The sequence below is a fragment of the Artibeus jamaicensis genome, unplaced genomic scaffold (assembly GCF_021234435.1).
Source record: "Artibeus jamaicensis isolate MK-2021 breed Jamaican fruit bat unplaced genomic scaffold, CSHL_Jam_final contig_1998, whole genome shotgun sequence".
NCBI classification, from domain to species: Eukaryota; Metazoa; Chordata; class Mammalia; order Chiroptera; family Phyllostomidae; genus Artibeus; species Artibeus jamaicensis.
Genome location: NW_026521407.1, coordinates 1,930,907 through 1,944,486, shown reverse-complemented (window position 1 = coordinate 1,944,486; position 13,580 = coordinate 1,930,907). Strand labels below are relative to the sequence as shown.

The 13,580-nt window shown below is 56.3% G+C and overlaps 1 protein-coding gene across 3 annotated transcripts; it reads left to right on the top strand.

Annotated features, from left to right (window-relative positions):
• The first annotated feature begins 1,337 nt into the window (after positions 1-1,337).
• On the top strand, positions 1,338-12,719 carry COPZ2 (COPI coat complex subunit zeta 2). Of its 3 annotated transcripts, XM_037149970.2 has the most exons (9): positions 1,338-1,475; positions 2,231-2,305; positions 3,859-3,940; positions 4,439-4,530; positions 5,346-5,401; positions 6,096-6,173; positions 10,035-10,086; positions 10,407-10,445; positions 12,383-12,719. In XM_037149970.2, the coding sequence occupies exons 1-9, from the start codon at positions 1,365-1,367 to the stop codon at positions 12,428-12,430; spliced, it is 633 nt and encodes a 210-aa protein (XP_037005865.1). In that variant the 5' UTR covers positions 1,338-1,364; the 3' UTR covers positions 12,431-12,719. The 3 variants fall into 3 exon arrangements, with proteins under 3 accessions (XP_037005865.1, XP_053513283.1, XP_037005868.1); XM_053657308.1 differs by lacking the exon at positions 6,096-6,173; XM_037149973.2 differs by lacking the exon at positions 10,407-10,445.
• Positions 12,720-13,580: the final 861 nt, after the last annotated feature.

Here is a 13,580-nt window from a genome sequence, read left to right as displayed (position 1 = left end):
TTTAAAATAGGTAGTCTGAGCACTTACACGTGCTCTCCTTCATCCTAAATTCATTTACTCATTCTCTTCCTCCTCAAATGCTTATTAAGTACCTGTAGTGCGTTAGGCCCTTGGTGGGGGGGGGGGTAGGAATTCCACAATAGCAAGATAGACACGTCATTTCTGTCCTCAGAGGACTCAGAGTCTGGTGAGGAGAAGGATCCTACACATTTGTAAACAAATCAGTAAAAATAATATTTAGAGACTGAGAAAAGGGCAATGTAAGAAATAAGTAGGGTGCTGAGTTAGAGAATGTGGCAGGAGAGACTGTCCGGTGGAGGTCAGAGACGGCCTTTTGGTGACGCCGCCAAAGTGGGCACTGGAAGAATGAGAAGACCGGACCCCTGCCGCAGAGGAAAGCCCCGCCTGGCAGTCCTCCGGTGCCCTGCACGACAGGCCTCCTGAAAGGAGGCATTGGGGACATGTCGAGTCTGAACCTTGGATTCTATCTCCCTCGACTGTGACTAGCTATACAATCCGGAAACGGTCTGAGTCTCCCTTTCCTTAAAGTGGGAGCGGGAACACCGGCCTCCCAGGTGTGGGGTGTGTTAGGTAATGCGTGTGAGAGGGTTTGAGTGTAAAATACACGCCTGGCGGCCTTAGGGGAAATGGGTAAGCACTGTTAACTCTGTAGCGTGGGAGTGTGAGTTTCCCACTGGCCTTGAGTACCCTGAAGGGAGAGCATGTGTTCTGGTATCACTTAGACCCAAGAAGCCACAGCGCGGCAAAGCCTGATGCCATCGGTGTGGAGCCTTGCTTTGGATTGTGTCCTGTGTCTTGGGAGACTTCGGAGGGTCCCCAGGGCCCCTGGGAGGAAGTGGCAGGAGTGGGAGAACCTGCTGGGAACAGCGGGTCTCTCCAGAGCTGTCCTCCTCTGCTCTCACTGCTGTCATTGTCCCTGAGCCCCGATGGTATTTGTCTGCACAGCACCTAGCAGTAAAGAGACAAAACCAGATGTGGCTGTGTTTTCTGCTGTCCCCAGGACAGCCTGTGGACACCGGTGCAAACAAACCCACAGGCCAGAGAGGAGGCAGAAGGGGACGGAGAGGGGGATGGTCCTGGGACATACGGAGAATGGACTTTAAAGAGGGGAAAGGAGCCGAGAAGGAGAGACAGGAGAGCTGGGGTGTGGGGCGCAGGGGGAGCGGGTCAGGGAAAGTAGGGAGGACGAGAAGGAGGAGAGGGCCTCAGGGACAGGGAACCGCAGGCACTGAGCGGGGAAAGGGAGGGCGGTGGCCTCCGAGGGGTGGGGGGCGGCCCGGTGGGCCGGGCGGGCTCGGGGGCGGGGCGGCGGGAGGCGCTGTCAGCGCTGGGCGGCGAGCGGAATGCAGCGGCCCGAGGCCTGGCCACGTCCGCACCCGGGGGAGGGGGCCGCGGCCGCCCTGGCCGGGGGCGCGGCACCGCCCGCCCGAGCCGGGGAGCCCGCGGGGTCGCGGGTACGGAGCAGGCGGGCGGGCGCCGGGTCCGGGGGGCAGGAATCCCGGCCGGGGTGGGGTTGAGCGGGGGCAGCCAACTCGTAACTCGCACGCCTGGCGCCGGGAACTTGGTGCCACCGCTGAGCAGCGCGGGGAGGGGCCCGGGCCGGGCCGGCGAGAAAAAGTTCCCGCGGGCGTGGACTCTCCAGGAGGCCCGTCCTGAGAGTCCGCGTGGGGCTGAAGTTCTGGGTCAGTTTAGAGCAGCGATGGAGACGGCTTGGGGGTGGGGTGGACTGAGATTCTGCAGGGAGGGGAAGGTGCTCCGAGGGCCGGTGGGCGGTTGTGCGCGCTCCGGCCCCCCCCCCCCGCGCCAGGGGCTGGGGGCGCGCTCAGAGGGAGGCCAGCCTCGCCCCGAGCTCAGCCGGAAGGAGGAGGCGCACCGCTGTCCCCCCGGCCCAGGTTCTGTGATACACTCCGACTCGGGCTCTGCGGCAGTCAGTGCATGACAGAACTTGGGCCCGGGCGGACCTTCCGCACCCAACGTGCAGCGCGCCCGCCAGGGGCCTGCGGCGGAACGTCTGCGGGGGTGGGGGCAGCAGGCCAGGAGGCGGCGCGCGTGGCACAGGGTTGGGCAAGAACCAGCTATGAACCTTTAGGCCCCGGGTCACTGGACCCTGATCGTGGACTCCTGGGGCCAGCAGTTCCCATAAAGTCAATGACGGGGTATTTGCCTTGAGTCAGGGGCCAATGGACTCCCCCACCCCACCCCGTGTCAGTTGCAGGAACCTTCTCTCTACACCATCAAGGCTGTTTTCATCCTAGATCATGACGGACACCGCCTGCTGGCCAAGGTAACCCCCCACCCTCACCCGAGGGCCCCTGAAAACTGCGCTACTGCCCCGAGAACAGAGGTCCCCACCCAGCGGACTCCTGCCTCAGGAGAGACCCCTCTGCGGGCTCGGTCACTCAGAGAAGCTCAGCTGAGACCCTCCAAGGGCCACCATGTCCATCCCCCTGCCTTGTCAGATGGCTGGACCCTGGATGGGGCAGGGTGCCTTCCTGTTCTAATCCTGTCCCCTGAAATGTCTTCTCGTCATCCTTCCAAGTAGCCATCTTGGCCTTGAGCCTGGATGGGAACCCTCCAGGGGTCAGTGGTGTGTGGAGCCTGGGACCCAGGAATCCTGGTCCCCACATTTTAAACAAGCAACCTGCACTCTTCTCCCACAGCTTAGTAAACACTCAGGATTTAGTCTGAGGAGTCTCAGAACTTAGCACCAGTCAGGGTTTCAGGACCACACGCATAGTTCAACTCTTCCACAAATGAGGAAAATGCGGTCTAGAGAATCTGAATGAGGCACCTGGGGTTCCAAGTGCTGACGTCAGAGCAAAGAGCCAAGCTCAGGTATTTTGACTTGGAGCTCAGGAAGGTGGCTTTCTCCGCACGAACTAGTCAGTCACCCGGCACCCATCCCAGTGAGCGCGGCCTTGGGAAGCCAAAGCAGGGCAATCCAAAAGTAACTGTCTACCATCAGTACAATTAACTATAGTAGGGATACAGCATCGAAACTAGCTATGAAATACATTACAGTGTTTGTTTGTTTGGGGCTGAAACTTTTTGTTGACCGTAGTGGTCAGCAGGGAGACAATTTGCCGACAGTTGGGTACTAAGTGGCATTATCCACATCCAGAAAACAGAAGCCGAGCGAGCTCACTGTACCCTGCCCCAGTAGATAGTCAGAGGTGGATTGGCAACGCTGGAGGTTTTAGGACCTCCTCCCTGAAGGGCATGTCCCCGACGGTCAGGTTAAGAAATAGAGTCACAGAGAGACACTCAGGAAACCCAGGCAAAACAGCGTTGATTTAATTGTGCAGTGTATGCCGGGAACTTTTCCTTAGATATTTAGTCCTCACGTCGCCTGAAGTCGGACGACGTCCTTGCTGTTGCACCCCAGTTCCGCCCCTCCCACTGTGCAGTGTCAGGAAGTTCCCCGTCTCTTTCACACCTCAGCCCCCATCAGGACAATGGGGGTGATAAAGAGGCAGTCGGGATTATTGCTGTTTTGGTGCAGGACCCTGGGCTTAGCCCTCTGCAGACTCAGGTTCATGTGGACTCCAGCTGACGACTTAGCGGCCCCCCCCCAGTCCTCAGCACACTGCATGTCTGCTCAGCGTCCATACACCTCCGAGAATCAGGAGACGACTCCAAAAACAGGCCTCAAAGTTTCTCCACTTTTTACTGCTTTCTGTGCCTAGAACTGGTGTTTATGGGGAAACAATGAGCGTTCAGGCCTAGAGGGCAATCAGATGGAACACGGGCCGGCACCCGCCACTCCCTGCCACCTGCGCCCGGCGCACCCAGACTCTGTGGGACGGCTCTCACCCCTTCGCCTTCCCTTTCTCGTAGTATTATGACGACACATTTCCCTCCATGAAGGAGCAGATGGCCTTCGAGAAAAACGTCTTCAGTAAGACCAGTCGGACTGACAGTAAGTGTCCTCCTCTTCCACGCTCGGCACTCTCCCACACTCACGGTCCTCTCTTCCGTCTGGACACACCTGTCCCCGTCGGCCCTGGACACCCACGGGCCATTTCCTTTCCTCCAGAGGCTCGTTTTCCTCTCCTGCCCAGCTGTTCACCCCCGCCCCCCACATTCCTCTCAAACCTCCCCCCCCCCAGTACACCTAGACCCCTCTCGGGGGAAGAGGCCAACTGAGTGGTGAGGCTGGTGCACAGCACAGCACGTGGTCGGAGGGGCTGGAAGGTCCACCTCGAACTGGGTTTGCCGATTCCTCAGAATGAGGTGGTTGCTAGAAAAAGAGGGTGGAGGGAAGGGCAGAGAGCAGCCCCGGTGGTGTCCCTGGTGCTGGTCTTGCCCAGGGCTCCTCGGAAAGGGGAGAAGGAAACCGGGAGGGGGAGGCGCAGAGCTGGAGCCGTGGAGGAGGGGCCGGCCGGGGTGGCCGGGGCTGACCGTCCCCCACTTCTAGGTGAGATCGCATTTTTCGGGGGCATGACCATCGTCTACAAGAGCAGCATTGACCTCTTCCTCTATGTGGTGGGCTCATCCCACGAGAACGAGGTGAATTCAGGAGTTGGGGTGACAAAGAGGGTCTGTGGGTGGAATGGATTGGAGCCTGGGGTCGAAGCTGGGTTCTGGTGCTAATTCCTGGGCCCCAAAAGGGAGTGGGGTACGTCCAGGTTTTGTGGAACCAGAGGACATCCCATCTGGTGGCTCCTCCTCACGGAGAGCACACGCACCAGCACAGAGTGAGGGGCCTATGACGGAGGGCGTCAGTAGCTCCCTTGCAGTTCCCATTAGTGCCCCTCCCCCTGGACCCGGGGGGTCGGTGGGCAGCCACAGCGGTTCCTTCTGGGACAAGACATGGCTGTCATGGCCCTTGGGTTCCTTAGGAACGAGCAGTGACACTCTCTGCAGGAGCCTCTATTTCTTTTTTTATTTTTTTAAAATTTATTTACTTATTTATTTATTTACTTTTTAGAGAGAGGGGAAGGGAAAAGAAATATCAATGTGTGGTTGCCTCTTACATGCCCCTTATTGGGGACCTGGCCCACAACCCAGGTGGGTGCCCTGACTGGGAATCGGACTGGCAACCCTTTGGTTCACAGGCCCGCGCTCAATCCACTGAGCCACCCCAGCCAGGGTTGGTTCTTTCTTTTTAAATCATCTCTACAGAAGGGTACACTCAGTGTCCACAGTGGGGCGCTCTCGTGCTTCCCAACCGTCCACAGGAGGCATACTCCAAGGTCGCACTGAAGTCAGGCTCCAGCCTTGTCCACCGGGAAAGTTTCCCCGGCAGGTAGACTCTGAGGTCTCCTTTCGACCTCCCCAACCTCACGCTCTCTCGTTTTCCTCCCATGTCTGCCCACCCCCAGCTGATGCTCATGTCTGTTCTCACCTGCCTGTTTGAGTCCCTGAATCACATGTTAAGGTGAGTGCCGTTCTCTGCCCTTCAAGGCCCCCACCCCCTGTGCCTTCATAGGTCACAGAAGCAGGGTCTTTCCTCCCTGCTTTTGTCCCGAAGTCCCTACAAAACTAAGCCTGGAGCCGGAGCATCCCCTGCAAGGCCTCTGCCATTACCCAACCACCATGGTACCATCCAGAGCCACGTGAGGGTACGGCCAGAAAACGGGGCCTGGAGAAGCCAAATGATTTGCTTGAGGTTGCAAATGGTTTATACAAGAACAGAGACTCAAACTCAGGGCTTTCTGACTTGAACCTCAGGGTGGTTTCACTGGACCCCTGTTCTGTTATCTGGTGTCTATTCCAGGGAGTACGACCTGGGGAAACCCAACTAGGATAATCCAAGAATAAGTAAATTCCCCAGTCAACACAAATAACTGTAGTAGGGCTATAGCGTCGAAATCAGCTATGAGACGCATTAGGGGTGCCACGGTGGGCACCGTGTCTATGCCCCAAGGGTGGGAGCTTGGGCAAGGAGGGCTTAAGGAAGCAGGCCTGTCCTCTGCTCCAGAGAGGCGCTCCCCTCACTGCCCTTGACATTGTCCTTCCCATTGCTTGTTGGGGATGTGGTGAGGTATAGGTGGAGAGGGGGGCCTGCCTCACCTAGGCAGGCGCCTGGCTCCCCCCGGCCAGGGGAGGCTCAGGAGCTGTGTCCCCTTCAGGAAGAACGTGGAGAAGCGCTGGCTGCTGGAGAACATGGATGGAGCCTTCTTGGTGCTGGACGAGATTGTGGATGGCGGGTGAGGAGCAGGTGGTCAGGGAGACTCACAGCAGGTGGTGCCTTTGAAGGTCACTCGCTCCACACTGCGCCCAGCTCACTGTCGGCTCTCTCTCGGGCCGACTCCTCCCCTCCCTTCTCCCATCATAGTCCCAGTGATCTCATCCCCCCACCCCACTCACGAGGATGGAGGTTGATGTCTGTGTTAGCCAAAGTCAAGCAAACAAGAAAGGAATCCGATGTCCAGCTGTGGCTGACTGTGGCATAGGCAGGGTTTCGGAGGAAGGGGTTTGCTCTCCAGGGCCCAGGAGAAGCAGGCAGCCGACACTGGCCCCTCCCTGGAAGGGCTTCATCCTGGCAGAGCCCTACTGTGTCCACGTATCCCATTCACAGAGCTCCGTTCCCATGTCGGCTAGATGCGTGACCTGGGCCAGTTACTTTTTCCCCCTGAGCCTCACGTTCCCCATCTTTCAAATGGGGATGTAGAGGAACTACTTCGTAGGGGGCAGGGAGGAGATCAGGGAATGCTAGTGAAGCTCCTGGTTCTCCTTCAACAACTGTCGTCCGCTATTGGGGTGCTATTATGTCCTTGGAAGCTGGGTGCGCTTTTGACAATGACAAAGCTTGGTTAGTGAATCCCCAAGGGGGGCAGTAATTGGGGAGAAAAAGACGTTCTGGCTCTAGGGCAAAGAATAATAAAAACTGATCATCTTAAAAACATCCACACGCCTTTAGCATTACATCCAGTTTAGAGATGAGGGAACAGAGGCTCAGAGATCAAGTGACTTGCCCAAGGTCACACGGCAGGGCCGAGAGCCAAAGCCACGGGCCTGGTTCCACAGCACTGTGCCACGCACCCAGGGGCCAGGCTGCTCTGGGGTGTGGGTGGTGGAATTCCTCCCCCTTCTCTCCCCATTGACTGCCTGCTACTGCAAGGCCTGGGGCTAATTCCTGGGCCCCAAAAGGGAGTAGAATAAGTCCAGGTTTTGTGGAACCAGAAGGACATCCCATTTGGTGGCACCTCTTTATAGAAAGCACACGCACGGGACTTCCGCCAAGATGGAGGCATAGGTGGATAAGCCATGCCTTCTCACACAACCAAGTTTAGAGACGACTAAATATTAGCAACAGAAAACACAGCCAGAACACGGAAAATTGAACTTTTCGGAAGTCTGATAACAACAAATTCTTCAGCCTGACTGGTAAGGGGCGAAACCAGCAGCTGGTGGAGCAGGGTTGCATAGGAAAACTCGGTCAGACGGACTCAGGTGTGAGGAATCCAGGCGCAGGTTTGGACCTAGTGAGCGACCGAGTGAGCAACAAAGTGAGCAACCGCGGGGAAACAGCGAGGGAGCAGGGCTGCGGGTTGACTGTGGTCGCGCATTTGTGCTCAGATAGACAAGCGAGGGAGTGGGCGGTTAGACCGGGACCCAGCCAGTCCCGCCGACAAGCGGCGGGGAGGGCGCCACCATTTCCCTGCTCTGACCCCACCTCCACATTCAGCGTCATAACCCAGCGACTCTGAGTGGCCCGGCCCCAGTGAACCATCTAAGCCTCTGCTCCTCACCCAGCGGTCAAGAAACAGCAGAGGGGGCCGCCATTTCCCCGCTCTGACCACGCCCCCACATACTGCGTCACAACCCAGCGACCTGGTAGTCCAAGGTTCCGCTCCTCACACTTAAAGAGCACGAACAGACCAAAAATGGCTCAAGAAGATCTCAAAGCCCCAGAGCCTATAAATCTAAGTGATGAAGAAATAGCAAAACTATCAGACGCACAGTTTAAAACACTGGTGATCAGGATCCTCACAGAACTGGTTGATTATAGCCACAAATTAGACAAATATATGAAGGCGAAACTAATTGAAATGAATGGAATTGCACGGGAAACCAATAGCAATGAAAAGGAAACTGGGACTCAAATCAACGGAGTGGACCAGAAGAAAGCAAATAATGGCCAAACAGAAAAGAGTCAAGAAGCAAGAATTCAAAGAAATGAGGAGAGTCTTAGGAACCTCCAGGACATCTTTAAACACTCCAACATCCAAATTATAGGGGTACCAGAAGGGGGGAAAGGCACAGCCACCAGTGGAAAACTTATTTGAACAAATAATAAAGGAGAATTTCCCCAATCTGGCAAAGGAAATAGACTTCCAGGAAATCCAGGAAGCTCAGAGAGTACCAAAGAAGTTGGACCCAAGAAGGAACACATCAAGGCATATCATAATTACATTAGCCAAAATCAAAATGAAGGAGAGAATCCTAAAAACAGCAAGAGATAAGGGGACAGTCACCTACAAAGGAGTCCTCATCAGACTGTCAGCAGATTTCTCAAAAGAAACCTTACAGGCAAGAAAGGGCTGGAAAGAGGTATTCCAAGTCATGAAATCCAAAGCCCTACAACCAAGATTGCTCTATCCAGCAAAACTTTCATTTAGAATGGAAGGACAGATAAAGTGCTTCTCAGGTAAGACCAAATTCAAGGAGTTCATCATTACCAAGCCCTTATTATATGAAATGTTAAAGGGACTTATCTAAGAAAAAGAAGTTAAAGAAACATGAACAGTGAAAGGACAACAAACTCACAGTTATTAACAACCACACCTAAAACAAAAGCAAACTAAAAGGATAGCTAGATCAGGAGTGGAAACATAGAAATGAAGATCTCAAGGAGGGTTAGCAACAGGGGAGTGGGAGGAGGAGAAGGGGGGAGAAGGTACAGAAAATAAGTAGCATAGACAGTAGATAGAAAATAGATGGGGGGGCAAGAATAGCATGGGAAATATAGAATCTAAAGAACTTGAGACACATGGACATAAACTAAAGGGGGGGTAATGGTGGGGACGGGGGGTAGGGTGGAGGGGAATGAAGGGGGGAATAGAACAACTGTAATGGCATAATCAATAAAAAAATTTAAAAAAAAAAAGAAAGCACACGCACAACCACCAAGTGAGGGGAGGGGCCCAGGCAGGGCCCGTACAAGGGAGGGCATAGGCTTTGTTGGGTTCTGGGTCTGTGCCCCCAACAGGCCCAGTCTCTGCCCCTTGAGTAGCTCTCAGTCCCCCCCCCCCCAGGAAAATCAGGGAATTGTCAGCCGAGTCGACGCCTACACCGGAGCATTGGTCTGGGGTGCTTCTGTCTTTGAGGAGGAAGGACCTCTGGTGGGGAACCCGGGGCTGGGGGTGCCCCAGGGATGGGGCCTGGAGAAGGTGCCCAGGAAAGGTCTCGTCGCTCCCCGGGGGCAGCACAGAGACAAAGCTGGGCTTCTGCCCGGGAGGAGCCTCACCCAGTCTGCCCTGTGGTCTCTGTGCCGCCCACAGGGAGGCCCTCCCTCCTGCACCCACACGCATACCCACAAATGGCCGCAGAGCGCCCCAAGATATGCAAGAGTGCACGCTAGCTGAGAAAAGTCTTGGTATCTGGGTCCATCAAAAGGGACGATAGATTCTGATTTTTAGAGTTCCATTTCTTTCGTCTATGGCATAGAATAATAGTGAACCCAGCTAGACACCCCAAGTCACCTCCCTTCCCTCGCTGTGTCTGAATCCATCCCTGACCCAGAAGGGACCACAAACTTTTGAGAGCACTGAGTTTTTGAGCCCCTGCTTTTGACACCCCAATCGTCCTGGACTGGATCCCCTCGATTTCACGGCTTTTGCTCAAAGATGACCAAGTGTGAGACCACCAGGTTGGAAATGCAGAGACACCAGAGCTGAGGGAGTGTAGGGGGAGGTCTGACTTGAGGACCCCCCGTGGGAAGGTGCCCCGGGGTGGGGGGAACGTTGCAGGACACGGTGATTGAGGGAAGAGGCTTCCGCACGGAGCGGGGGCAGCGGGAACATCACGTCACCGGCTTTCCTCCCGGTTTCTCTCTCATCTTGCAGTGTGATCCTGGAGAGTGACCCCCAGCAAGTGATCCAGAAAGTGAATTTTAGGGTAAGAGACTTCTCACGTGCCCCCTCCCCTCCTCTAGGCTGCCCTCGCCATCATCCTCGCCCCTGTCCTCCCTGTGCCTGCCCTGCCTAGTTCGGCTTTCCTGTTGGAATCAAACCTTTTCTACCAGCTTCTTCCCTTACTCTCCATGCATCATAGACAGGCCCTGGGGGTCCCGGCTTCCACTGACGGGTGACACAGGTGCGGGCCTGGATCCTCCTAACCACCGCCTCACTCGCCACCACCCCAAGCCCCTTCATCTCCCTCTCCAAACCCAGTGCTCTCCCCCGACCTGACCATCCCGTGACACTGCTTCTCCACAGGCAGATGACAGCGGCTTGACTGAACAGAGTGTGGCCCAGGTAGGCCCCCAACATCTGCCTTGGACTAGAGGGCAGAGAGCAGAGCCTCCCGGGGGACCCAATGGGACCTAACAAGGCTGAGGGGCCAGGGTGTGGGAGGGACGGGGCAGTGACAGGCCATCTGTTGGGGAGAGTCGCAGGGGGCCCCTGGCATCTCTGAGGTGGTGCTGAGCTGGGCATTAATAATTGACGCCCAGTCCTCGCTGGTAACCACCTCCTCTCCTGGCTCCGTATGGTGAGACTGAACCCCTGGGGTAAGCTGCCCACCCTGGAGATGGCTGAGTCACTTGTCCCCCAAAGCAGTCCAAGGACTCAGGTCCCCGATTCTCCCCCTGGCCCGGAAAGGACAAGGAACAGGAGTCCCCTCCAAACCCTCGCCCCTCCATGCTAAGGTCCAAGCTGGAATTGTTAAGGGACCCTGAAGCCTGTGATAGCATCTAACTTTCTCCCTGCCTCACTTGCCACCTAACCCCTGAGTGACCTGGCTGTGGAAGAGTCCCCTGCATGGTCCTGTCTGGGGGTGCACGTGGGGCAAGAGGGAAGTCTCTGGATCTGCGGCTTGACTGGTTCCAGTCGTGCACAGCTGTGCAAACTTCCTGCCTGTCAGACTGACCGCTGGCCCTCTGTTCTGTCCGCCCTCAGGTCTCCCTGCACAGACTAATCCTGACTTTTCGGAGCTTCCTGCTTTGGCACTAACCCCCTGCTGCTGCAGTGGCCCAGGCCGAGATGGGTGTATAACGTCCCGTGTGGAGCCCCAGGGGTGGCGCCCACTTTCCTGTCACTGCCCTTGGTGTCCACGCTGCCTCTCCCTCCTCCTGGTTCTCCAGGCCTCCTCATACCTGCCAGGAGGAGTGCAGCCCCAGGGCAGTTTTCTGATGCAAAGAGGTCAGGGAGCATGCGCAGAGCGGGTAAGAACGCAGGCGCTGGTGTGAGTCACCCCCGCGTGTCTGTTCCACTTTACCCTCTAGAATCCGGGTGACATAGGCAAGTTACTCAGCCTCTCCAGGTCTCACATAACCACGGCGCACTCCTCGTGGAGTTATTGGGAGCATCAGATGAGCTAACACATGGAAAATCCTTAGCATGGCCCCTATTTTTCCAGAGGGGAGGAGAATGAAGTTGCAGCATTTTCAATAGAATTATTGACTAGGGAAGGTGTAGGGAGTGAGTGGGAGATGAGATGAGATTAGGATCTGCCTAGAAGCAGGAGAACCCCCAGGGCCAGGCTGTCCCTGAGAGAGGAAGGGAGGCTGTGCAAAAAGAAGGGACAGACAATTTGGGATGAGCCTTCCGAAGGGAGTGAGGCTTGGTGGCTGGAGGGACAACCTGTGGGTTGAGTCGCCGCCATGTTGGCGCTGTGTGCGTGCGCACTTGTGTGGATTTGCATGAGCAGCGGACAGGGCCTGTTTCCTCAGCTGCAGGGGACGGCGAGCAATCTGAGTGCAGGTGTCCCGAGGCAGTGCCTGACCAGCCGCCCTCTGCCAGCTGTGCCACATCAGCAGTGGGTTGGGGTGGGAGGTGGAGGACAGACATGCTGCCAGCCAGGGCCAGACCTAGAGTTTTGCTGAGGTGTCTGGGTTCAGGGAGTGACAGGCCTGGCCCCAGTTTCTGCCTGGACGTGGCACTGTGGGCGGCAGCTAGCATGACATGGTATGGGAAAGCCGGGCCTCGGGCCACACCCACCACTGCAGATGCAGAAACCAGCAGAAGGCTGTGCAGGTCTGGGCCTGGGCTGGGAGCTGGCTGCAGCCAGTTTGGACTGCTCTCTCTCTGGGTGGCCTGGCCCCGCTGAATTCGGGCAGAGACGAACTGCTGCCACCTAGTGACCCGGAGTTGCAGGGACACATAAAGAAGGTGGGCTCCAGACCCCCGTCTCACTGCAGTATCGAGGTGCTTGACACGCCCCCAAAGTCTCTCATCCTTCCTCCCACCTCTAGGTTCTTCAGTCTGCCAAGGAACAAATTAAATGGTCCTTACTGAAATGAAGGCTGTGCGTTTGAGGCTCCCTCCCCCAGATCATTTCCCGGATCCTGGCAAACAACTCAAAGACTCCAGGGGAGAGAAGAGACCCCTCTCTATCCCCAGGCCCTCCCAGAACCAACTCCTGAAGCTTCTGGCCAGGGACTCCGAAATGAAGAGATTTGGCTTTAGCACTGAGTCATCCCTGCTCATTGTCCCGGCCTGCTGATCAGGCTGCGAGACCCAGCTGAGCAGCCTTAACTCAGACCTCAGGCGTCCCTGACCCCAGAGCCCGAATAAACCTGCTGTCTCCTGCTCATGGTCTCCTTCTCTGCTGGCCTGGGAAGTGTGTGTGTGTGTGTGTGTGTGTGTGTGTGTGTGTGCTCTGCTAAGGGCTCCTGTGCCTTGCCCTTAAGATGCCCCTCACCAGGGCATATTCCAGTGGTTGTGGGTCAAGGGAAAGGGGACAATTTAACATACTGAGGGGGTGTGACACGAATACCATCCAGCCCCATATGTGACAAGGATTGTGTGACACAGTAAGAGTAGTTAGCAGGAGGAATAGTGCATGTTCAGGAAAATGAGACAAAAGAGGGTACACACAGGGTGGACCAGTTGGGGATTCTTTGAGTCATTTTCCTATTGCCAGCCTCCAGAAGGGAAGGGCGTAAGGCTTCCTCTGGACAAACTGAGGAACAGCACGCCTGTTTTTCTTGGAATGGCTGGGACTGCGGAATTCCTGCACTGGCACGTACCCTGGGCACTAGAGCCCTGCGAGCTTGCCAAGGCTGGGACGGGACGCAGCCAGCACCATCCCCAGCCCCCGTGCATTTGCGACCAGAGCCCCCAGTGCACTCCAGAGGGTGTGAAGAATTACAGGTCCGGTGGGAGACAAAGGAGGGGAGAGACCCCGGGGGACAAACGAGAAGAATGGAGCGACTTTCTGGGAGACGCGACTCCTCGTTTTTGTCCTCGTCCCAGAACTCCCCATTTCTCCCGTTCTTTCTCTGACGCGTACACTTTCTGCGCCTAGGTACTTAAATTCCCAGAGTGTCTAGCGTTCGTTTCCCGGAAAACTTGTTTCCCTTGGATACCTTGTCAACTGAAGCCTCCAGTCCACGCCCCGTCTCGTCACCGCCCCGCGCCGGCGCCGGCGCTGGGAGCTCCGCCCCAGAA